Source organism: Pteropus alecto, unplaced genomic scaffold, assembly GCF_000325575.1.
Source record: "Pteropus alecto unplaced genomic scaffold, ASM32557v1 scaffold45, whole genome shotgun sequence".
In the NCBI taxonomy this organism is placed as follows: Eukaryota; Metazoa; Chordata; class Mammalia; order Chiroptera; family Pteropodidae; genus Pteropus; species Pteropus alecto.
The window spans coordinates 1855941-1882715 of record NW_006442491.1 but is presented as its reverse complement, the minus strand read 5'-3'; the positions used below and the strand labels follow the sequence as shown (position 1 = coordinate 1882715).

Here is a 26775-nt window from a genome sequence, read left to right as displayed (position 1 = left end):
CCCCAGGACTTATTTATTTTGTAACTGCAAATTTGTACCTTTTGACTGCCTTCACTCCACCTCTGGCAGCCACCAGTCTGTTCGCTGTATTTATTAATTAAGTTTTGTTTAGATTCCATATATAAGTGAGATTATATGGTACTTGACTTTCTCTGTCTGACTTATTTCACCTTAAAGTTCATCCACATCAAAAATGGCAGGATTCCCTTCTTATGGCTGAATAATATTCCATTATACACACACACACACACACACACACAACAACTTCTTCATTCATCCCTCATTGGACACTATGCTACTTCCGTGTCTTGGCTTTTGTAAAGAATGCTGCAGTGAACATGGGGATGCACATATCTTTTCAAGTTAGCATTTTCTTTTCTTTCAGATAAATATCCAGAAGTGGAATTGCTGGAACATATGGTAGTTCTATTTTTAATTTTTTGAGGAACCTTCATACTATTTTCCATAATGGCTGCACCAATTTACGTTCCTACCAACAGTGCACAAGGGTTCGCTTTTCTCCACATTCTTACCGATACTTATTTCTTGTCTTTATTATAATAGCAATTCTAACTGGTGTGAGATGATACCTCATTGTGGTTTTGATTTGCATTTCCCTGATGATTCATGATTTTGAGCACCTTTTCATGTACTTGTTGGCCATCTGTATGTCTTCTGTGAAAAAATGTCTATTCAGATCCTCTGCACATTTTTTAATTTATTATTATTATTTTTTTTTTTTTGCTGTTGAGTTGTATGAGTTCTCTATATATTTTTTGGTATTAGTTTATTATCAGATATATAATTTGCAAACATTTTCTCCCATTCCTTAGGCTGTCTTTTCACTTTCTTGATGGTGTTCTTTGAAGTACAAAGGTTTTTAATTTTGATAAATTCCAATTTACCGATTTTTTCCTTTTGTGGCTTATGCTTTTGGTATCATATCTAAGAAGACTTTACTCGGTCAGGAAAATTTATTCCTATGTTTTCTTCTAAGGATTTTCGTTTCTCTCTTACATGTATGTGTATTGATGCTCTTTGACTTAATATTTGTGGACGGTCCAATTTCATTCCCTTTTATGTGGCTATCTGGTTTTCTAATACCATTTGTTGAAGAGACTATCTTTTTCCCATTGTGTATTATTGACATGGTTGTTGAAAAACATTGACTGTATATGCATGGATTTATTCTCTCTCTCTGCGTGTGTGTGTGTGTTTATGCCAGTACCATGCTGTTTTGATTACTGCAGTTTTATAATATGTTTTGAAACCAGGAAGTGTGAGTCCTCCAGCTTTTTTCTTTTCTTTTTTTTCTCAATATTATTTTGGCTATTCAGAGTCCTTTGTGATTCCATACAAATTTAGGGTTGTTTTTTCTGTTTTTGTAAAAAGTGCCACTGGGATTTTGATAGGGATTGAACTGAATCTGTAGATCACTTTGGGTAGTGTGGACATGTTAACAATATTAAGTCTTCCAGTCCATGGACACAAGATGTCTTTCCATTTATTTGTGTCTTTAATTTCTTTCAACAGTGTTTTGTAGTTTGCAGTATACAAGTCTTTTTGCCTCCTTGGTTGTTTATTTCTAAGTATTTTATTCTTTTTAATGCTATTGTAAATGGAATTGTTTTGTTAATTTCCTTTTTGGATTGTTTGTTGTATAGAAATGCAACTAATTTTTGTATTTTGATTTTGTATCCTGTAACTTTACTGAATCATAAGTGCATCTTAAAGTTATGGGCCCTGAGAAGAACATTAGGGAGTGAGCATAAATAGGAAAGCAGCCCAAGGCCTGTCTCCACTTTCAAGGTCAGAAAGATCAGAAGGAGCCAGAAAAGGAGTCTGAGAAGAGGCCACAGTGAAGAATGAGGAGAACTGAGAAGTTATGCTGTAGATGCCAAGTGGATTATTTCAAGAGGGGTTTAGAAAGATTAAATAACCTTTCCAGGTCACAAAGCTGGCTTGGAGTCACAGCTAGCATCCAAACTAATTGTCAGATACCAGAATTCATGCTCTTAATTTCTGTGCTCTACCACATAAATCACAATCATAATGGTGATGTATACCCTTTGATAGCACCAACTCCAGGTCAGATACTGTTGTGAGAGCTTTATTTATAATAACTTGTTTATTCCTATTATCATCACCATTTTATAGAGGAGGAAACTGAGACACAGAGAGATTATGTTCAGTAACAAAGTTGCTTAGTATTTTGAATTCAGCGATCTGAGTCCAGAGTCTGCATTCTTAACTGGTACCCTGGGCTCTGTCCCTATGACTTTGTACTGCCTAAATAACTAGAGTATCATCAAGGATAATATTTCATAAGGTTGAGTAAGGAAAGCAAATTAGATTTTTTAATTAGAAAAGGAAAAGAAAACCAAGCAGTGGCAATTTTACCTTTTGCTCTGTCCATATTGATTTTTGTGCCTTCCAACCTCGAATAAGCAAGCTTATCAAGTGCTATGTGCCTTTCTTCAAGCTTGAACAAAGTACTTGCAAAGTTACTTTGTTCTTTCTCCCCCTGGAGGATGACTGAAAGCAAAATGTAGTGCTTCCTTTTAACGTATGTCAAATGAAAGCCTTGGTTTATCAAGGTCATAAAAATCTGATCAAATAAATTGAATCTCCTCCAATGGTTTTAATTTAGTCCCTCTTCAAAGTTAAATATAGGAAGGAAGCTCTTGCATCTGAGAAAGATTTGCTGCTGAAAATCATATTGCCTGGAATAATAGGTTACAACTGTGTTCTTTTATAATTTACCCTAAATTCACTTTAAGATGAGCTACAAGCATATTTATAAATTCATTGTTCCTTAAGATGTGATGACGCCTTCAGATGTCTTCTCAGTTGCTTTTTTTCTTCACCATCGTCACTTGTTTTTCCTGGACATGACCTCTGCCCCTCAAAAGGTGGCCCCCTGAATTTTTTGTTACTACTCCACAGATTTGGCTTTTGTTCCTAAAGAAAGATTGTACATTAAGGTTTTGGAAAAACAACTCCATGCTAGCAGGTGGGGCCATCCATGTATTTCCTCATGTTTTACCTGGCATTTCATTCCCCATTCTTCCCTGTGCCTCTCCTATTAGTTTATCTATTTTGATCTGAAAAAAAATCTGAGATTTTTCCTTATCTTTACCTTATTTTGGTTTAAATTTTCAAAAGTCCAGAACCAGGCTTCCAAAAGGACATTGGTCTTGAGAACTGATCATCAGCAAAGTAGGCAGTAATTACAGTCATTTGCCACTCAGTGTCTGTACAGGAAATGTTAAAAGATCTTAAAAGATATCTCCATTGACCAACTGGAACCTGGTTCCCAGCCTTTGCCAACCATAAGCTGCTGGCCTTGATCAGAGGAGGTAGATGACTGGGAACAAAAGGTTACAACATGGAGAATTTCTTTTAACATTTCTTGCAAGACAGATCTGCTAATGAAAATTCCCTCAATTTTTGTTTGATTACTTAGTCCTTAAATGCTCATATGTATAGTCAGGTTTTCATTCATCTTGAGTCAATTTTGAAAATGTATAAAGTGTACTAGAAAGAGATCCATTTTCTAAGTTTTCATGTTTGTAGGCATGTTTTGTATTATAGAATTTCTACTGTGTCAATAATTATATTCCCTTTTTTCATCCACAATTTTATATCCACTCTGTTTTATCAATCACTCTTGCATGAGATTTTTTATTAATTTCTTCAAATAATCAAATTCAATCCCATTTATTGCTTTTTAAAAATCTCATTTGTCTCTGTTATTATCTTTATTATTACCTTTTTACTTTTCTTGATTTTACCATGTGGTTCTTTTTCCAACTTGATCGAATGTCTAATTTTCAGTCTTTCTCATTTTCGACCACATGCTTTAAGACTAGGTTTCCCTCTAAGTAATGCCTGACTTGCACCCCACTGGTTTTGACGGGTGACGTTATCACTGTCATTCAGTTTTAAATATTTTAATTTAATTATACAAATGTTTATAATTATATTTATTCCTTTGACAAACATTATTTAGAAATTTTTTTTAACTTTCTAAACATTGGGGTAAAGAAACACTAGCTATTCATTATGGATTTCTGATTTTATCACATTTTTGACAGAGAATGTGCTCTGAACAACATCTGTTCTTCGTCTTTGTTGATTATCCATGGTAATGGCCAATTTATATAAATGCCCATGTATGCTTGAAAGGAATGTATTATTTACTCTTTGTTGGGGCAGGGTTCTATATGTTTCCATTAGCTTGAGCTTGTTAATTATATAGTTCTAATTATCTGTGTATTTACTAATTTTTGTTTAAACTATAAGCTTCTGACTTTTCAAAATCTATTGTTAATTAGTATTTTTACGTTCTTTCTGAATAATATAAGTACCTTAGACACTGTGTCTCCATCTGTTCCCTGTGGGTCTGTTTCAATTTTTTTTTTTTTGTTTATCTTCATTTTCAATCATTCTGTCTTGTTTTTCTCAAATCTCTGGTAATTTCTGAATGTATATTCTATAAGAGCATTTTCAGAATGATTTGAGGCCTAGGAAGTTCTCTTTCTAAAAAAAGGATTTACATTTGCTTCTGGCAAGTGTCTAGGGACAGAAGCAATTCTGGATCACTTTCATCCAGGTCCGAGGACTGACATGGTTTGAAACCAGGCTTTGGTCTCTTTGAGGGCCAGACTCTTTCTGTTTCGCCTTTATCTATAGGAAGTAGCCCTTTGAGTTTCCAGTTCAAAGTGTGGGTGATTTATTAGAGCTTTCCTTCCTTGGTGGACATGGACTTCAGTTTTTATTATCCAACTCTGTGAGGTTGTCGAAAGCTTCACTCAGTTTCTCAGACTCTTAACTGCCCTTTCTGGAATTAGCACATGCCCTTCAAAGAAAAGTTGCCCCAAATGTAAGGCTCACCTCTCAGAATTTCATTTTTCTAGATTTTAGTCCTGTAGTTCTTCACTACCTTATCTCTCTAGGTTATCAAAGAGATAGTTTTTATGTACATAGTTTTTGTTTTTGGTGCAAAGATTGGCATGCATTACTTAAGATCCCATTACGAGAAGCCGAAGTCCTTATGTGTACTTTTTAAAATAAATTTTATTATTGAAATATAGCATACATACAGAAAAGTGAACAAATCTTGAGTATATTACTTAAGTAGCACAGAGTTAACACACTCAATAACCCCTACCCAGTCAAGAAATATCAGCATCCAGAAGCCTGCCCAGTGTCTCTTCCTCCTTTCTTCCTCATAATTACTTTCATCTGGCTGCCTCTTACTTTCTGAAGACCTAGGAAACCGGATATTTGGCCACTCTCAGTTTAATTATGAAATGCATAGCTTTGTCCAAATCATTTCTGATTTCATTTGCTTTTTACTTTTTAAATCTATTACCAGGATGCTTTTCTCCACTTCCGTTTCATCTTTCCTCCCTTGTGATGAGCCCTTTCAAGTCTCTTAACAACTTGTCTCTTTAGATTGTACACAGTATTTTCTTATTTTCCTATGTGTGGTTTTTAGAAACCCTTCCAAACTCATGACCATCTGCTGACATGTAGAATATGCTGTTTCCAAATGTCGTTTTATACACATTAATGAGAAAATTACCCTTACTTTTATTTCTCATGTCAGGCTAGCCCTGTCCCTAATTTCCTTTCTTTAACTAGAGATGATAATAAGAAACAAATCAGGAACTTACTTGTTTGGTTTGGAATGTTCTCTTCCTCTCTCCTTGGTGTAGACATACTGTGAAATCACAGGAAGAATAGCAGAGCCATTCATTACCTTTTGCAACTATGATCTTGAATCTCCTTTTGACCAGTATCACAATTGACTAATTGAACTTGACTTCTAAGTTCTCATTTACCACTTTCATCAGATTAATTTTGCCAGCTTAAGTACTTGATACATTGGCTGGCATCTGTTGACATTTGATAATTAATTACTTAATGGTAATCTGATAATGGTAGTTCTGGAAGTCAAGAATCAGGGACATATATGAGGTGAAACGGGAATGGCCAATCATTTTCTTTCTTTTTAAGTTAGAAATGAACTTGGCTTCTATCTCTCCTACTTCTGACTCTTGAAAATTTGGTAAATTTAATTTCTAGCATCAAAGAATCAGAATCATGGTAAAATGGGCATTTTATTTTACTTAGCACTTTTCAGTGAGAAGTGTTGGATATTATGTACTATAAGTATAGCTTGCACTTAGCATCAGTATATGAGGTCACCAGTAAGACCCTAGAACTCTGAGAGTTAACCAGCTGTGGGTGTATGTCTGAAGCAAGGATTTGTGAACATCTGGAACAATGTAGCACAGGAAAGGGAAAGCTAGAGGTAGAATTGGATAATTATATATCAAGTACTGTTCTAGGGAGAAAGCACTAAGTTTGGGGGATATGTCCTCTGGAATGGGACAAATATGTTTTACCAAACTTCACCTTGGCCTGTCCGAAATCTTTAATATTTTGTTAAGGTTAGGCTTAAGGTTGTTATATAAACTTGATAATGTTTATAATAATGGTAATAATTTCTATCATCTTTGAGTACTTACTATGTACCAGAAGCTGTTCCAGCTGCTTTATACACATTATCTCATTATTATAGCAACCTTATGCAACAGAGGTGTTATTACCTGCGTTTTACTGATAAGGGGACCTAAAATCTTTTCTGGGACTGTGTTCCAATGAGATGAGTTCTCTACTCAGGAAGAGCAGGTAGGCCAGGCTGGCTATCCTAGTTTTATGGCTCCAGAGCTCCCTCTTCTGTTGCTCTCCCAGAATGTTTATAAGTATGGTCTCTTTCTTAGAGCTCTTGGTTCTTGTCCCCTCCTCCACTTTAAGTGGAAAAATTCTTTCTTTTGCCTTTATTGTCTTACTTCAGCTCAATTTAAGTTCACTCCCATTAGTTTATCCTCACTGCAGAACTCTCTGCTGAAAGGGCACTTAGACTGGTAAGGTTCCATAGTTCTAGGGCCCAGATTACTCCTGTACCCTACTGCAATCCTTTTGTTCTCACCATTGAAATGGACCTGCAGACCCCCCTTCCAGATGGGCTGCTGCTACACCCTCGATGATGTGGAGGTCCTTGCCTTCTCAGGAACATCATATGTTCTTCTACTGTCCCTCCACTTCCTTCTGCACAACTGAGCAGTTATAATGGGGGTTCAGTTGCTATCAGTAGTTTGTCCCTCTCTTATTTTGTCACCTAATTTTGTAATAGATATTAAAGATGAGTTTTTGGTTTGCTTTCCTAGTTCTCATTCTTTCTCTTTCTCTCTTTCAGTAAGGAAATTTGGGAGATTTAAAAAAGAAAATGAAAGACAATACTGTCACTGATTTCCTAGAATTTTTTAAATTTTTGATTACAAGATTTTGGGGAAGATCTCCCAGTGGAGTGTTAAGGTGCCCTACCCCAGCACTCCGCTTGCCAAACAACAGATGTAGGGGGAGGCAAGGGAGAGAGGGGAGAAGGAAAAGGGGGAAGGTGGAGGGGGAGTAAAGAATATGGGAGGTTAGTGAAAGAACGCAGCAGACCTACACCTTTACCCAGAGGGAACCAGCAGTCAGGCCAAATCCTAGGGGTGTGGCAAAACTCGACCTCTTTCACTACAAATCTGAAATTTAAAAGTCGTTTACTCTTCAGTGAAACAAGTTTACCCTTGGTTTCATAGATTGGAGAGGAGACTGGGAGTCAAGCCCTGGTTGTTTAAGACCAAAATAAGATAGGAAAGACCAGAACATGGCCAGGCTTCCAAGAAAATAAGGCTAGTAGCAAACTGGCCTCAGAAAGAGGCCACGTGTTGGTGTTATAGTCAGTAGGCCCAGCTGAGCTGGAAATCATCCCAGCCCAGGCCCCTGTGAGATGCTAGTGTAGAAGCCTCCAAACAATTTCAGTCCCCACATTCCAGATCACCCCTAGATGTTCAGGCTGAGGCCCAGACATCATGGAGCAGAGACAAATCACCTGCATTGTGCTCTGTCCATATTCCTGCCCACAGAAGCCAACAGCTTAAAAAGTTGTTGGTGGTTGTTTTATACCACTAAATTTGGGTTAGCTTGTTACACAGTAGTAGATAAATCAGAATAGCCATGACGATTGGTTGAAGGAGATTAGCCATTCCAGATTGCAGAGGAGGGGTGCAGTGTAAGCAAAGGCCTTGGAAACAAGTTACCATGACTCATGTCTACAAACTAGTGGTTACTCCAACCAAAAGAGTGGCTCATGTGGCAGAGTATAGCACCCCTGCAGGCCAAGGGGACACATCCAAGGATTACAAGCGTATTTTCCTCATCTCTTCATCCCAGCACATGAGCAGCTACCTGGTCCAGCTTCAGTAAAAGTGTACTCACCCTGAACTCTGATGCTAACAAGAGAATCCTTTTCACCTGGTTCCCAGGGCCCACCCAAGAGGGCCAGTTAGTGTTTTATTATTTTCTCGTTTGCATATTGCCTACCTTTCCTTTATAGTTAATCCATTTATTTTTTCACAATAATTTGTTATCATTCACTTTCTTGTTTCTTTTTGTCTTTGGCATCTTTTTTGCAGCTTCTTGGTGAATGAGCATTTGAATAATAAATTGTTTCAGCTTCTTCATTTTAATACAGTAATTGACCCTCTGAAAGGCCGAGTACCATCTTTTCAGCAGTCCTACAGTATTTGACATCTACCATACTCATACAGCAGGAGGCAAACATTAATAGCCAAGTGTTCAGTTCCTTTCTTACAGGTGCCCTCCCTGGGTGCTTCTGCTCTCATTTCATTGTCATCATGGAGGTGGACCCTGAACACTGAGTCAGAATGCAGGGAGGCATCTGCCTTATTTGTCTGGATTCCCCTTCAGTGACGGTTGACTGCACTGAACCCCATTTTCATTCATAAGAGTTAATTGGCCTCTAAGGAGACTCACTTATCCCAGAGAAGTGACATACTAACTTATTTCAGGGTCTGAACATTGCCTGAGCCCTAATAAGCCCATCTTACTATACCCTGTGGTTTCTTCTGTATCTGGATTCCCTCACATAGTGTAACTCTTGCCAGCGCAGTTCGAACCTCCTTGTTTCTTCTCTTACAGACACACATATACATACATATGGAGACAGACAGACAGACATGTAACAGCACAGCAAAAGTCTAACGTTTTGTTTTATGGTCTTCTGTCATTAAGCCCCAGCAAAGATGATTCTATCCTGACAGTGTCAAATACCCAAAAGTAACTTCTTACAGTTTAATTATAGAACTGATTATGATAACTTTTCCAAAATGCAGGGCCTGATTGTATTACATTTTTGAAAGGTATAAAGTTGTATGATAGGACATTTACCCTCCATGTTCTTTTTTGCAACAGATATTTAAAGCCAGGTCATTTTAGGTGACTGGCCCCTCAGATTAGAGAGCACAGCCAGTAGATAACCCTCCTCTGGTAGCATGTAAGTGCTGACTTAAAAGAAATCCAGGGAGCAGGAGTAAGTCTTTCCAGTCTTCACCTTCCCAGCAAGGAGGATTTTTATCCATCCAGTTGTTAAGTTTGAGATCCATAGAACTATCAAAGAGAAAACAGATTGAGAGCACTTACCCATTTCATAAAGCGTGTCTACAGCTATCACTAATGGTTCTTGGCTACTAAATAAAACTCGTTATGGGTTCAGACTGGTTATCTCTATGTAGGGGTGGAGGGAAATACCTATTATAAATTTTCTCAAGCCTTCCAGCACCTCATGGCGGGGCGGGGGCGGAGCAGTGCTATAGGAGACGGAGTAGTTCTGAGAATTAAAATGGAACAGAATGATGAGGTCTGTTTTGAGGCCAAAGTAGGGGGAAAAGAGTTTTGCTTGTGCAGCCTCTGCTACAATAAAGAGGACCTTAACACGGACGGTACCCTACAAAATGTAGCTCATAATTCAAGCTGTCAGCTTAATCACACTGTTTCCTGGGTAAAGAGAAGGAGAGTTGTTTGCTGACCCCTGGTCTGCTGCCTGCTGCAGACCGCCCTGCTCTGTTGGCCTTTGTGTCGTGGTCTCCTCCTTCCCTCCTTTTTGGCATTGTGCTTCCTTCAAGTGGCCCCCTGGAAGAGACCACCCACGGGGCTGCACAATGGGGACTGAGGTAGCCACCAAAACATAGGTTTTTGTAAGACAGCCCATTAAAAGAAAAATACTATTTAACTATGTATGTGTTTGTCCTTTCTACAACTGTTTTGTGTGGCAAACAAAACCCATATACAAACTTCACTGTGGCCACACATACAGCTGTTCCAGGCATCGGATGTCAGGCTTGAGATAGTCGCTTCCAGTTTATTTTCCCGGGGCACTAATTCTTGATGCAGTTTATATTTACATGTTTGGATTTATGGTCAGGAATTTGATATCAAACCGAAATATATTGCATTGGCTTTTTGAAACTATTATATCAGTTGTCCTCAAACTTGTTGACGTGGCATTGCTCTTGGGTGAAATTTGTCTGTAAGCTCTTTAACAAAAGTTAGCAGCCTGGAATTCAGTTCTCAATAGCCGTTTACACCTCTGTAAAAGGATTAGCTCCAGCCAATTGTTACACTGTTTAAATCTTAATTTGCATCTTTATGGAGGTAGAGCTTCTGCAGACCTCTCTGTTTCTCAATTGTATTTGTGTACCTGTGGGTGGGAGGTCACTGGAGTTTTCTCTTATGGTGAAGGTGTTAAATTGCTTTAGGATGACCAATAAGCTACACAAATTGAATTAACTTCTTGGTTTTGACTGACAACAGCCCCCCTGGTTCCCTAATTATATTTTGTAGCAGTTGTGGTCTTTGAGTATTTGGTACATGAACGCATTCTGTTACTTCTGCTTAAACTTAAGAACCTTCATGGGTCTTAAGAGGTTAAATGTTATTAATTGTAATCAACAAATTTTCTTGGGAATTAAATGTAAAAAAACAGAACTAGAATTTGATAAAGTGGTAGTTTTAAAAATAATATTGCCTATCTAGACCATGTGTTCTTGGTTTAAAGAGCAAAGCCTTCTTGTATTTTGGAATGCAGGTAGGGTCAAACCCTAGAGGGGAAAGAAGTGGAGTTTTAGGGCCAGTGTCTCTGCAGGCACTGGAATTGGAAACAAAGGTGGTTTACTTTGCCCCTTTCCCACCTCTCGCTATATGGGTTCTTCCTAAATAACAGGCTCACCACTTATGGACTACCTCTACAAATGATGCCTCTTTTTTTGCTCGTTCTGAAATACAATTTCTTCCATAAAACTTTGTTGTGGATGTGACCAACTATAGCACTTTGATTCTTCAATCTCATTAAAAATACAGTAAACGTATTTTATAAAACATTTTGAAAGTAACATTAAATTATGTAAATTATGTAAGCAAACATATTAATATTTATTGTCAGCGATTACACCATTTTGAGACTGTTGTCCCCTAGAGCAGCGGTCCCCAATCTTTTTTGGCACCAGGGATTGGTGCTTCTTTGAGAATCTAATACCTGATGATCTGAGGTGGAGCTGAGGCGGTGATGCTAGTCTTGGGGAGCGGCTGCAAATACAAATGAAGCTTTACTCTCCAACCGCTCACCTCTTGCTGTACAGCCCAGTTCCTAACAGGCCACAGACGGTACTGGTCTGCAGCCCCAGAATTGGAGTCCTGCCCTAGAGATAATAAAACCTGAAAGTCCAACTTATATATAGTAGTACAACTGTAACACATAAATTCTAAGTCCCCCAAAAGATAACATGCACAGGAATTTGTGAAAGTTATCTGGTAGAGTTAAGGAAAAGTTTATTTTCTGTAGCCCTTATACAGGGTTATTTTTGCCAAGAAATAATTCTGTTTGTGATATTGAAAGAAAAAGCATAGCAACTTTTCTAACTCATTAAAACAAAAAAAACAAAAAACAAAAAACCATTAGCCCGGAGCAGAGTTGTTTTCTTTTAAATTATCTTCTAAATTCTTTGTGACTGAAAGATGAAAATGAAGCGAGAAAGCAATTACTTTAAAATTTAGCCCCTCAAAATGTATTTATTGTATGCTTTAACTGTTATTAGGTAAAATACAATATGTCTTTAAAGTATCATTTGTGTTTCTAGCGATTATTTGTCATCCAGCAGGTTTATCCTCTTGTTGGACTTTACAGAGAACAAACTGATGGTAGAGCCCAGCGTGTTGGTGCCAGGCCAGTCCATACACTCCCAGGAAAGACTGGGCCTGGGCTTGGCAGACTAATGTCCCCCAGCTGGAATTATTTTGGTAGTAATGCAAATAGAAGACATGAAAGAAATTGAGGTTTTGAATTCTAAAATAATTAGTGTTTCTATAATAGTCTAATTGTTAGCTCTATACAGTGTGTGAATTATTTAACGAAGTTATTTTCAGCAAAGGATTGATGGATATTTTGTAAAGTCAAGTCTGATATCACGTGGGGGGATAACTCTTAGAAATTCTTAGCACAGATTGGCTCATCTTTTTGTTGCTGGAAAGGTTCTCGTCTTGTTCCACATGAAAGAATTTAAGGATAAGATAAACAGCTGGAGAGCGTGGGGGTCCAGTGACCAGATTCTTGTCCTGTTCTGCAAGAAAGAATCCCAGGTCAAGGCAAACAGCAAGCAGGAAAGCTTAAGATTTATTAAAGCGAAAGTACATACTCGAGTGGGGTGCAGGCTTACTCGAGAGAAAGAGAGAGCACAAGATGACTGGGTTTTGAACTTTTTTTGTTTTCCCTGGAGGCAGAGCCTGGGAAAACCTAGTGCTGAGGTAGCCTCTGTGTTGCCACCCAGTAGGCGGGGAGCTTGGGTTCCTGCTTTTCTTCCGCATGTGGTGTTTCCAGAACTGTCATGGTGGCGTCAGGGACATGATGGGAGCTGTGGTATTCGCAATGTGGCTGAGATTATAATGATATAATTAGCCAAGGTCATGCCTTAGCCAAAGATGGCGTCCAGGCTGGAAAAGACCAATTTGGGCTTATTCTTGCCCCGTGGACCACCCCTCCCCGCCTGCCAGGTCTAAAACAGGGAGAAATCTGAAGAAGAAAAATTTTCCAGAGCCTATCCTGGAGGGGGAGGGAGTATCCCTGCACTCCCTATCCTGTCTCATTTTCACCAGACAAGATTCTGACTTAATCTAGAGTAGACCATAAGCTTTGTGCAGACGATGCTTGTGGCCACCTTCTTGGTCACTTGTTGCCACCCCTGGAAGCCCTGGACTGGAGTAATACTCACGTACAAAAACAGACTGTAAAAATAGGTATGTCATGACTTTTTCTAATCTAGGTTTAAATCTTGGCCTGTCATTCAACATGTAGTGTTGTTAAGTGTGTCTTCAGCATTGTGCTGAGTACTATATGGAACTTAAAGTAAAAATTCAGAAGTCTGATTGCTGTTCTAAACAAGCTTTTGGTCTTGTTGAGAAGACTAGGCAGACATAACTAGAACAGTACAGATAGGATGCTGTCTATATTGTGCTAAAGGATTTCAGGGATAGGAAAAATCCTGTGAATGAGGTAGTCAGAGAAGCTCCTAGAAAAAGTGTAAGATGAGCTAGTCTAAGTAAGCCTTATGTTTGGATTGGTCAGATAGGAAAAAAACAAAGGTTATCTGGCATTTGTCCTGCCTGGACCATCAGGTATTACTGAGCACTGGCATGCCCCCGATACTTTTGGTGGTGGTGGTGAAAGGAGATGTAGATTTAGGCAACAAGGGGTGCATTGTCTATAAACAATAATAAAACTACTAAAACTCAGTCTGCTTTCTCTTACCATCGTTCCTAAGAATAGCAGAGATAAACTACTCCTCCCCGGAGGGAGGCTGCTCTCACTATAACACGCTACCCCACCTCACCTTGGTACACCAGCATTAGCAAGTGTCTACTAAGTTCCACTGTTGTACTAATGTTTTAGAGGAGGTACAAAAACACCAAGACCGGGTGTATATACTACCAGGTCAGGATGTAAGACTAAAGGTCTAAGCTGGAGACCTAAACCAGCAGATGGACATTGTTTGTCAAGCATGGTATTTAACCTTCTTTTGAATTAGTTGTCACATTTTTAAATTTGGGAGATATCATATAAAAATAAAACTTGTCATTGTGGATTTCCGGCTTCTCTTAAAAACTAGGAAGATCTAGCGTTACTGAGACACGGTCTCCACAGTGGGAGGCTAGGGTTACTGGCCATCTGAGGGAGGCACATGCCCCAGCTTTCTGTATCCTCACCCCACCAGCCATAGGCACTGAGTCCTCCCTGGCTGCTGCACCTGGAATGACTGTTTCTCCTCTGCCACCCCACCACTGTTCTCATACTTACACATTCTTCTTCTATCATATAGAGCATCACCAGTCTCCTGGCTGGTCTTAGCATCTCGGGTCTCTTTCCTCACCAATTCCATCCGCGCACAGCTGCTAGGCCAGCCCTCTCAAAAACACTGCTTTCAAGGTACCAGCATGGCTCAGAAATCCACAAGGTGTATTGCTGTTTTCTCACTAGAGCTCCATATCAATTTTATTTCCCATTACTATCTTATAACCACTAACAGAATCCCTCACCTGGCCAGACTTAGCCCCTTGCTAGTCCCCACTCCCCTCTTCCTCTGGCATTTCCTGTCACTTTTGCCTGAGCTGCTCCTTAGCTTGAAATATCTCCCCCTCTGTCTAAATCCTGTCTGCCCAAATTCCTCCTCCTTAGTCAAGCCCCTGGCAACACAGAGCTCTCAGTTTCTCTACCTCCTCATAATTCCTGATTGTCTTCCTATTAATTATGAGTTCTCCTTTACTGCTCTGAAATTGGCTCACCTCAGGCTGGCTTATCTTTCTCTTCTTAAGGACAGGCTATTATTCTGTGAGTTGAGTGGTAACAAGATAAAGCCTTCCAAAAAGAATTAGGACCCAGATTTTGCCTGAGAAAAAGAGGTATTCACAGGTACTGTAAGTCACAGAGGCCAGGAGTCTGGAAGGTTCAGGGCAGTAGAGCTCAGGAGTAAAGGAAGGACCCAACACAGGATCTAGCCCAGAGACTAAGAACCCAGGCTTAGAGTTTAAGCACGAGTGTAAGACTTAGCAAGGAGCTAGAGCACTGACAGAGTGGCCCAGAGTCCAGAACAGGGCTTGAACTATATTTCCTGCCTAGGGTAAAAGCCTGCTTCAGAGTAGGGGTGGGCCTGAGCCTGCCTTGTCACTCACCCTCAAGTAGATGGACAGAGTGTGTCTATTTCGTCCTTGTGATATGAGGCACATGGCCATTAAATAGATCCAGTAATTTAACCAACTATAGTACAAATTAGTAATACTTTGCTAGTTAACATATTGCTTTATAAGTTGTTTTATTTTCTTTTTATGTGTTGAATATTCCCAGCTTCATACACGATCAGCTCCTTAAAAGATGTAATACTATTTTATCTTTGGTATCTTCTTCCATAGCTTTTTAAAATCATTCTTTTCCCCAAATGGACATTTTTTAAAAGGAAGTTAGTAACCAAATTCTTTAGAGGCTACTATGATACCATGATAAACCTAACCTAAAACAGTGGCTAAATTATAAGATTTATAAGTCTCTCAATAGACTGGAAATAGATAATGAAAGCTAAATCCCTCTTTCCATACCTTCTTGTTCTTACTAAGAATAACAAAAGTGTTATTACAGTGGGATCTAAATGAAGAAATAATAGTCATTTTTTCTACATTCAGAAATAAAATATGTAACCTATATATACTTCAGCTAGCAGTTTTCAATTTCTTAGCAGTGACAATTTAAGTAAATTTTATATGAGTCATGGAGATCTCACTTTGTTATGATTGACAATATAAAATTAGCCTTTTCTGCTGTTAAGATTATCTAGCATTCCTATCACAATGTGGAATGAGATTGCACAGCTGTGGATTTGAACATCACTAAGTCTTCAAAGGGTTAAAAGTTACTTTCTCTGATGGTTTTAAAACTGCCACATACATACAAACAAGTTTTTCAAACTTCCCTGTTTTACATCTTTGTTGAGAGATAGTCTAGTTTTTGCATTTTTATGTCTAGATTATATTACAGATATATTTCAATAAACCACGAAGAACCACCATAGATTCTAGAAGCTGGCCGTTTGTGCTTAAATAAACATCTCATGCAGCACCTGTTTTCTTTTATAGGCTCTATAATCACAGTGACATTCTGAAAGAAGACCTTGAAGACTGTGGAGCAGCTGTCCTTCACCAGCTTCCGAGACTCTCACCTGGGAGTGGCGGCAAAGAAAAACAAGTCAGGTATTACTATGGTAAAACTGCCACTGTGGTGAGGTGGCTGTACTTGTTCCCAAATTCTTCCAGGAAAAGGGTTGCAGAGTTGCAAAACACTAGCCCACATGATCAGCACTGGGGTAGACACTCGTAGTCATTGGTTTAACATTTTTATGGACTTCACCATCTACTTCTTTGTAAATATATTTGTTTCTAATTGTTAACTGGATATATCCATTCAGCCCCTGCTTATAGCAAAGTTTTAAGGGCTTACTTAGCAGGAAGGAACACAGGTAGCCTTTAGCATGCCTTGGAGAACAACCAAGCATATAACCCAGTATAGCCACCACCTGGAAGGATGTCCTTGGCAGTTCCAAACCCTAGATGTATTCCTAAATTTCCAAGGTCATGCTAGTGATAACAGGCTCCCAATCTAGAAGATACAGATACTGTTCTACAAGAATGTTACCTGCACCAGCAGCATCAGTAAGATCCAGGAGCTTGCTAGAAGCACACCTTCTCAGGCCCTACCCAGGATCCACTGAATCAGGAATCTGGGGTGTGGGGCCCAGCCATCTGGCTTTTAATGAGCCCTTAAGGGAACTCTGTTCCCTCAAGTTTGAGAGCCACCACTCAGAGGATATGTCTTAAATGACCATAAAGCTGCAACGAGAGAGGCATTTATTTGCAGGATAGTTAGCATATGAACCATGATTGTTGTACATTCTTCCTAAGTCAGTCAGAAATCTATTCCATATCCTCTACTTTTAGGCAATCTGAGTTTCTTTCCATGGCCTCAGAAGCTTTGTGGCATCTGAGCAACTTATTGAGTTTATAAAATCATAAATGTGTAATACGTGTAATGGTTTGTTCAGTGCTGTCACCTGGTAAGTGCGTAATTCACGTTGCATGAATGTTACCAGTGTCCTAACCCTGATTTTTATTTTAAGGACTAACTATATTTCCTCTTATTAAAATACACCCCTACCATTTACTAGGAGAGAACAAATTATTACTCAAGCCTGATCACAGGATGAGTATCTGTGAAAGCCCATCTGAAAGGACCCCTTTTGGGGCTTTCGGTCTAGTTATCTTACATTCAATGTCATTTTCTCTACCTTTAATGTGCCACGTAGGCTGTTTCATGTTAATGATATAAATAGAAAGGAAACATGATTTTCTCTAGACTTGAGTTCAGCTTAAGTCTAGTGGATATTAGATCCCATCAAGGAATAAGGAGAAGTCAGAATAATGATCTCTACAATGACCTTGTCACAAGAAACTTGGCTAATCATATGGTTCCATTTCACAGACTACAAGATGAGGTTTGCAACTCATGAATATGTTTACAGTACCTTCTGCATCTGTACTAGCGATCTCCAAACTATGGAAAATGCTAGAAATGACCTTCGTGGTCATTAGCTTTTCAACTTAAAGCAGTAAAGGTCAATGCAAGAAAATCCTCTTTTATGTTTTTTATCATGTGAAATAAAAATTCTGTTTTACAAGGTGGTGGGAGAAGCTCTGGGAAAGATTTTTTTTTTTGGTAACTATGTGTTGTACGGTTCTTTACTCAGACCCCTGTTTCTTTCTTAGTGCCTTTTGTATCTGTTGATATACTATTTCACATAAACCACAGTTGTGGTATGTGACCTAGAAAGCATATATGCATTTATAATTCTCTGTGAAAACTTGTTAGACTAAATGATTCATTGTGTGACTCTCTTAACCTGGGCTGCCAAACTCTGATTGTGGATAAGATATATCTACATCTACTAGACTAAAGTTTGTTATAGTTTCTCAACATGCATAATAAAGCATTGATTTCCATTCCATTTCCATTGCATTTTATATGACTATTGATCTACAGTTATATATAAATCAGCCTTCCATAAGAAATGATCCTTGTTTATGACCAACACAAATTTTAAAATTAATATCTAGAGCTTTCAAGACTGTTTCTTTACCACAATCATTTTTTAAAGCCAAATAAAGAAGTCAAGAATGGTTACTAAGGTCAATGTTTTCTTCTTTTACAATTAGAATTGCCCTATGTGTGACTGGGGATGCTGATTAATGCACACTGATTGTTGCTGGTTCACTCTCTTGCCTCGGAAAAAGTGCCGAGTGTTTATACGACCTTTGAGAGATGAGCAGTCAGGTCTTTAAATACAAATTCTTTCTAAAGGCTTTTAATCATGGCATCAGGCTGCCCTATGTTCTCCTTGATCTAGGCACGCCCTGTGCCCCTCAGCCCCCAGGAGTTATTGCTCTGCACTCACGTAAATGAAATATTCCTGTCTGCTTTGCGGTCTCCTCTGGACCAAAGCAGTCCACTTGTCAATTTGATAAACCATTTCAGAAACACAGATTTGGAGAGAATGATCTACTTTTATACCTTAATTGTTAATGACCCTCATGTCAGAGAACTCTAAGCCAGGAAGAGTGGGAAGGCTTTAATAGGTTACGAACTCGTAAAAGCCTGTTTAGAGCCATGTTTGATGTGGCAGTGGCCCTGCTTGTGCCCCTGAGCAACCCATGGCAGTCAATATCTGTCTCTTTAATCTCATCTGTAACATGAACATCTGTCCCATAGCTAGTATGTACTAAAAGATATTGTGAAGACTTCTGAATTCCTGCTCACAAAATGAAGCATCTTAGAAAAAAGAAAAAAAATTCCTATCATCATTATTGATTTTTATTATATCAAGGATTAAGTGTTCAATGATCTTCATATGAAAGGTTTATTCTTATTTGAAGGACAGTCATTTTAGACAATTATCAATTATTAAAATATGATTCATATCATTTGGGATAATTGATAAAAATTTGCTGTCTTCTGGAAAACATTTTAACATAAAAATGATTACTTAATAAGTTTTATCTTATATGAAAACTCTAATCAGACTACCCATTATTTTATTTTTTTTCCAGGTGCATCTAATTGTCTCTGTTAGTGGTTACTTTCAGATACAATTGCCCTGTTGTGCTTTCAAACTCAGGCTGAAAAACTGAGTCAGCTTTATATTGTTTTGAGTATAATATGTATTCTGCTTATGTTCAGAATAAAAATTCAGGGTACTTGTTACTTTGTATACATTTAAAACTTTGGTCAAATTGCAAATCTATTGTAAAGCAGTTGTAGTTAGGAAATTCTGGTACATTTGTTTAAATTGCAGTTTTCTGATTAGCAGCCATTCCAAGTATATGAAATTAATTATCAACTAAAGTCTATTCTTTCATTATATATTTTTTAAGTTTTATTTTTTCAATTAAAGTTGACATTCAGTATTAGTTTCAGGTGTACAGCATAGTGGTTAGGCGTTTATATGATTTACAAAGTGATCCCTATTCTTTTATTATATTTTTAATTAGAGAAATATATAATTTAGCTGACATCAAACTTCGTTTTTTTTCTATGTGACACTAATAGTATAAATTTTCCAATGCAAAGTGACAAAAGAGAAAAAATTCCTTTAAGTCCTCTGTAGTGCTTTGCAAATTTTCTGATTTGGTGGGTTTACATAGAACCAAGACTCCATGCAAAGATGGCCATGGCTCTTGCATTCCTTGCCCAATCTGTCCTGAAAAAAATCTGCAAGGAAGCCTCGTTTTGTGTTTTAGGTGTTGGCTTAGCTGTTCAGAAGTTGTAAGTTCTAGACGCTATACCTTCTTTGATAGTTCATTTGCTGTTTGAACCCATTCAAGTCAATTAATGGGTTCTATCTTTTTTGTTAAATATGTATAATAATTATAGAAAACCTTCACTAGTTCTTTCATGCCAGGACCCAAAGGATGGTTACAGTTGGAGGATATATTAGTAACCGGAGTCTTGTCTTGGCTTTGCCTCTGCAGAAATCATGTGCAGAGTCACCAAAAAGGCTGGGCTCTGATCATTAATCCATCCCAACTAATTTAACTAATTCATCCTAATTCAACCTATTTTTAAGTTTAATTTCATCTAGCTAAGCATGCTTTCGGGCCAGAAACACAGTTGATTTACTCATTATGAAAAATATACCAGCTGAATAGACTAGAATATGCTGGTGGCCTGTGAGTACATTTTCTATTGTGAAATAAAATACAGATGCAACTATAAATTTATTTACATAGAATCAGAACAAAGGAATTGAATGGCATTATGACATCAGTGAGGTCTGGACGGAACCAAGAGAGGCAAATTGCTGAAGTCGTTTCTACCAAACCAGTCAGAAACCTTAGAATTATTCTGAGAAAGTTTTAAATAAGTTCAGGGATTCTAGTGATGCACTGCACTTCATTCAAGTATTGGGAAAAACTGGAGTTAATAGATCAGATAAAGGTTATAACAATTAAGATTTATTAAAGAAGGTTCTGAATTGTACTTAGACTTACTTTTTTCCCCCCTAAAAATGTATTATGAAAATTTTCAAGCAGACAGGAAAGTAAAAGGAACTTTATGTACAGTGAGCATCCATATCCACCAACTAGATTCTACCTTCGACATTGTTTTAGTCTATTTAGTCTCTCCATCCTTCCATCTATCCATCTCAATCTCTTATTATATGCATTTCCAAGTAAATTGCAGACTTTAAGTATACTTTTAAAAAACTTTTTAATTTGAAAATTTTTAAATATTCACAAAAGCAGTTATAACAGTATAATGAACTCCCATGTACCTTCACTCACACTTTTTTCCTTGAGTAGTTTAAAACAGACAACATATTTCACTCACGAAGACTCACAAATACTTATATCTCTAACATAAAAGGATTTAATACATTACTGTTTAACTTTTCTTTATCTAACACCTAGTCCTTGTCAGTTTCCCTTGATTATCTCAAAAAAGTCTTTTTATATTTGCTTTGTTTAAATCAGGATCCAAATGATATTATCTGTAAACTGGTGGTTACATCCAGATATAAGATGATATACCACACCAGTTAATTTGGCAAGATGATATCATAGGCTATGCTTGTACTTCTTATTACACTTCCTCAGGCAGCATATGATGTCGGGTCATCCCATTGTTTGTAGTACTAATCTGTGGCTTCGAGCATGGGCAGACTGATACCTCTAATATAAAATTTCCTGGGTACAGTCACAAAATTATGATCATTTCTTAGATGCTTTGATTAATTTGCACTTTCTACATAGTCACTATTCTGATTTATTCATTTCTTCTGCATTTATTAGTTGGGAGAACTTTCCCCGTCAACTACTTGGTAACTCCGAAATGCATTATTTTTCCACAAAGGCAGGATAAATGTGCGATTCCATCCTTTTACTTACCAATTTTCAAAATAACGAATTATTGCTCTAGCAGCCTCCAAAGGTTTGTTTATATTTTTTAGTTATGGTAAAACATTACCACATTTTTATGTGGTAAAACATTACCACATAAAATTTATCATCTTAACCACTGTTAAATGTAAAGTTCAGTAGTGTTAAGTACATTCACATTGTTGTGCAACCAATGTCCAGAACTTTTGCATCTTAGAAAACTGAAACTCTTATCTATACCATTTAACAACTCTGCATTTCTCCTTCCTTCAGACCCTGGCAATCACTATTCTGCTTTCTCTTTCTGTGAATTTCAGTACTCTAGGTACCTTATGTAAGTGGAATCACATATTAATTTTTGTGACAAATTTATTTCACTTAGCATAATGTCCTTAAGAGTCATCCATGTAGTAGCATGTGATCACATTTCTCCTTTTTAAAGCTGCATTTTTTTTTTAATTTTTAAAATTTATTTTTATTATTTATTTTTTAAAAAGAAGTTGTGGATTTTTATATATTATTTGTATCAGTCCATTGCAATCATTATTCTTTTTGGTGCTCAAATTGCCCAATCTTTGGCCAGTGGGAGCCCCTCCAAGATAGCCCCTGAGGCTTTTGACGTGACTCAGTAGTCTTTGGTGATTTCCTTCCTTTCTGGTTTGACAATGTGTTTTAGGCTCATCTTGTGCCTTTCCTGCCCCAGACCTGGAATAGGGAATTTCTCTAAGGGGCCCTGGTTCCTTTTAGTATCTAAACACGATAGCCTAGGCAGCAATATAGGCTTATTTTTTAACTTATTCCTAAGTATATTAATTTTTTAAACTATTTCCTAAGTATATTTAATTTTATTAATAATATATTAATTTTTAAAAAATTGTAAGTAGACCATAGTAAGAATATAACAAGGATAAGCTATTGTTAAGATAGAAATGTGATCTATCTTTGTTAACCACATTTAAGAGGAGCCTGGTCTTCTATGCAGTGATTTGAAACTATGGCCTCACATTAGAACATTCTGTGAGCCTTAAAAAATTGTGGTGGCTGGGCCATACCATAGACTAATTTTACTAGACTCTGTGGGGATGGCACCAGCCACTTAGAATTTACAGAGCTTCACAGGTGGTTCCACTATGTAGTCAAAGTTTGGAACACTCATCTAGCGATGAAAGCAAAACAAAAATAAAATAAAAGTTTTTAAAAAAAGAGACCTGGACTCTAGAAATTTCTTTAGTCCATAATAAATTGGGTTCCAGGCTTTTCTAGATAACCTATCTTTTACTAACTTGATAATGGGGCTTTAAAAATGTGGGACTCTCATAAGTAACCAGTCTTACAAATCTCTAATGTGTCTCCTGTTTCTGTTTTATAGATCTGAACAAGCACCAGCCTCAGGCTTAATGAGGGCACAATTGGGTCAATGTGTTGTCACCTTGAAAGAACATGATAATTCTACTAAAGAAGAGATAGCTAAGCTGTCCGAAGTTTTCCCACTCAGAAACATGGACCAGAAGGTAAGGGTCGGTCGTTTTTTAAAAATAGTTTCAAGATGTACGAGATACTGATTTGAGGAAATTGTTACATTCTTAACAATGATTAACATATTTTTTAAAAATATTAAGTAATAAGTGAGTTTTTGTGGTTTAACTTTCTGATCTTAGGCCTTTTGCATATTGTATATGAATCTTGCCTCCTCACATAAAGTTAATTCAGGTCCTGGAGGCAACCTGATTAAACATAGCTACCACAACACTTTCCACATTTTCCACATTTTCTTGTAGCATTCTGATTTTCTTTCTTTACTCTGTACTTTAAAAATACTGTATGGTTGGTCATTCATGACAATTCAACAAATATGTATTGATCCATTTCTGTAGATAGGCACCAGCCCAGATCCATTGGAGGAAAAGAGATAAATAAAATATGGCCCAATTCTGGGGAAAGGCATAGTGGGATGAGTGTAATAAGAAAATGGCAAAGAATATGGCCCTTCAGAAAAGGGAGCCAAGACATCTGGAGAAGGAATGAGGGCAAACTTTGCTATGGAGGGAACAGAGGGACATGAGGTGATCCTTAAAAGACTGACAGGATTTTGACAGGGTGGGGCAACAGCGAACAGCTGTTATGAGTCAAAGAACAGACTGGAAAAGCCAACATGTATCCAGGAAACGGAGCTGGAGTCATCTTCTGTGGCTGAAGCATAGGCTCTAGAATGTGGATGGTGGGTGAGAATGCCCAAGGTAGGCCAGGCCCAATTGTGCAGGGTCCAGCCTAGGCTAGGGAGCTTGTGTTTAGTTTACTAGATTTGAGAAAGCCGTGAGTTTTTTAAGCAGGGCTATAATAAGATTCTGCAGTGCCTTGGGGAATTTTATCTGCTCGGATTAAGATTGAGACCACAGAGGAGGGAGCCCCACAGAGGTTCAGACAGACAAGGAGAGGCCTGACTTAGGAGCTGGTACAGAGGAAAAGTATGAAGATGCTGAACAGAAAATGGAAATTGATGGAGCAAATTTCCAAGGGAAGCACAAGGGAGGAACCAGAAGCCCACTTTTAGAGCATTCCCATCACAGTTTTTGTCATTACCTAAAAATGCCATAGTAAAAGAGATGGTCTTCTCCTAATCTTCTCCTAAATTTAATGTCTTATGAATTTGTCTTATTTCAAAGTATGTTTTTTCATCCATATACATAATATAGAGTTTTCTGGCTTTGATCCTTTTTAACTTTTCTTTTTCTTTTGTAATAATATTTTTTATTTTTCAGTTATAGTTGGCATACGATATTATATTAGTTTCAGGTGTACAACATAGTGATTAGACTTCTATATAACTCACAAATTGATCACCCCAGTAAATATAGTACCCATACAACACCATATATAATTATTACGATATTACTGACTATATTTTTTATGCCATACTTTATACCTCCATGAATATTTTATAACTATCCATTTGTACTTCTTAATCCCTTCCCCATTTTTCACCTACCCTCTCAATCCCCCTCCCCTCTGGTAACCCAAAATGTTCTCTGTATCAATGAGTTGTTTCTGGTTTTTTTGTTGTTTATTTTGTTCTTTAGATTCCATCTGTACATGAAATCATATGGCATTTGTCTTTATCTGACTCACTCCACTCAGCACAGTACCCTCTAGGTCCATCATGAAATGTCTTTTTCCATCCCTTTACTTTCCGTCCGTGTGTGTCTTTTAATCTGAAGTGAGTCTCTTGTAGGCAGCTTATATAAGGGTCTTGTTTTCTTAGCCATTCATCCACCCTATCTTTTGATGGGAGCATTGAATTCCTTTTCATTTGAGGTTCTTGTCGATAGATATGTAGTTATTGCCATTCTTTATTCATATTTTTGATACATATTTCTTTCTTCTTAAAGATGTCCCTCCAACATTTCCTGTAATACCGTAGGCTTGGTGGTGATGCACTGCTTTAGCTTTTTCTTTTCTGGGAAGCTCTTTATCTGTCTTTCAATTCTAAATGATTGCTTTGCTGGGTAGAGTGATCTTGGTGTAGATCTTGGATTTTCATCACTTTGAACATTTTGTGCCTTAACTTTTTATTTTCATCATGCATATAGTTCAAGGATTCTACATGTGTGCCTCCTGGAGGCAGACCTTGCCACCTCTGTCTCGAAGTCACACACCTGTGTCCCTGTGTGGTTCAGAGCCTCTGCCATTGCCCCTTAAGCTTTTCAGAGCACCTTTACTCCTTCTCAAGACCCCACCCCCTTTCCTTGGCCACTTAAATTACAAGAGAGTAGAAGGACTTTTTTAAAGTATATCAAACATACATACATAAAGTGATATAATGAACCCACCAATTCCATGTCTACCAACCAAAATCCATATGTATTGTTACCATCGTACCATATTTTGTTTCAGACCTCCTCATCCTCAATTTCCTTCTCTCCATCTTCCTACTTCCTCTCTCCCTTTTCCTTCCTTCTGTCATGTTCTCTCTCTCTCCCCCTTTTATCCCCCTTCTCTCCCTTTTCCTACTCTTTCTCTCCTCCCCGCTCCTTTTCTCCTTCTCCTCTTCCTCCTCTAGCCTCCTTCCTCCCCACTTTCCTTCTGTAATAAATTATTATAGCTGCAGATACAGCCCTTGTGTGCCTCTCAAGGATCCCATGCTCCTTTTCAAAAATAACCTTGTGTATATCCTTCCTGCATACATTTTCATTTTTACTGCATTGTGTGTGACTCAATAAATAACATACAGTTTTGTTTTGGTTGAGATATGATACCATTTGTGTGAATGTTCTTTAAGAAATAACAGCGTTCTTTAGGAATAACAGAACCTGTGTTTTTTAGATCCACTTCATATCTGTTGATAAACGTAGATCTTAAAAAGGATTTTGTTTTCAGGTTTCATTGTCCATTTAATTTATTGCTATTTTGTAACAACATTGTTTTTCCATTTACATTGAGTGCAAATACATCACATCTCATCTGTGTCAAGGGTGATATAAGTCTTGGTTGAGTGCCCTTTGCTATCTAATCATTTTTTTTTTTAAGAGGGAGGAGGGGGAGGTAGATGTGGTAAAAGTGGTCAAATATGTGGTGACAGAAAGAAATCTAACTATGGGCGGTGAACATACAATGCAATTTATATGCCTTACTGTTGAATTGTACACTGAAACTTACTGAATTTCATTAACCAATGTCACCATGATAAATAAAATAAATAAACAAAAAGGGGGGTTGTTTACATTTAAAAACATGTTCTAGGTTCTAGACAACCAATTCACTTGTAATTTTTTAAATTATAACTTCATTATTAATGAGGGGGCTGCTCAACTAATAACTTAGGAATCAAATGATAGTCTGCTTTGTTCTTTTTAAATCATCATGATCTGATCTTAGTGACAATCATAAAAATTACCAGTAAATTAAGACAAAATCTATCCTTAAAGATGGAAGTAAGCAAGCAGTTTCACAAACTGTTAGGTTATGACTGAAGAAATGCACAGTCCAGAAGAATAATATTATCGATGACATGGGCAGGGCAAGCCTTGCGAGCTTTAGTCCAAAATACTTTTGTGGGTGTGGGTTCTAGGACTGTTTTGGTTTATGCATCATCCTTTTACAGTACATATATTTAGTAAATAGTATGGGTTAAGTATTTCTCTGGATAAAATTCTTAAAAGTAAGAGATTTTCCAAATTTAAGAAAGCTCTACTAGCAATTACTTGGTTAAGAGTCTAATGAAGCTCGGAAATGTTTACTTTGATCTCTTGGGTAAATGGCTAATTAAACAGCCACATGTAAATGATGTTTACCTGTGAGTCCCCTTGCTGTCAGCAGGAGTCAATCTGTCTCTTGAGTAAA

General features: G+C 37.6%; 1 protein-coding gene across 2 annotated transcripts in view; it reads left to right on the top strand.

Moving 5' to 3' along the window:
* Positions 1-26775, top strand: part of KIZ (kizuna centrosomal protein) — a 109361-nt gene that overhangs the window by 42422 nt on the left and 40164 nt on the right. For both annotated transcript variants that reach the window (XM_006921548.3, XM_025039928.1), the window contains exons 7-8: positions 16090-16203; positions 22808-22949. In XM_006921548.3, coding sequence (XP_006921610.1) covers positions 16090-16203; positions 22808-22949 — 256 coding nt within the window. The remainder of the gene's footprint in view (positions 1-16089; positions 16204-22807; positions 22950-26775) is intronic.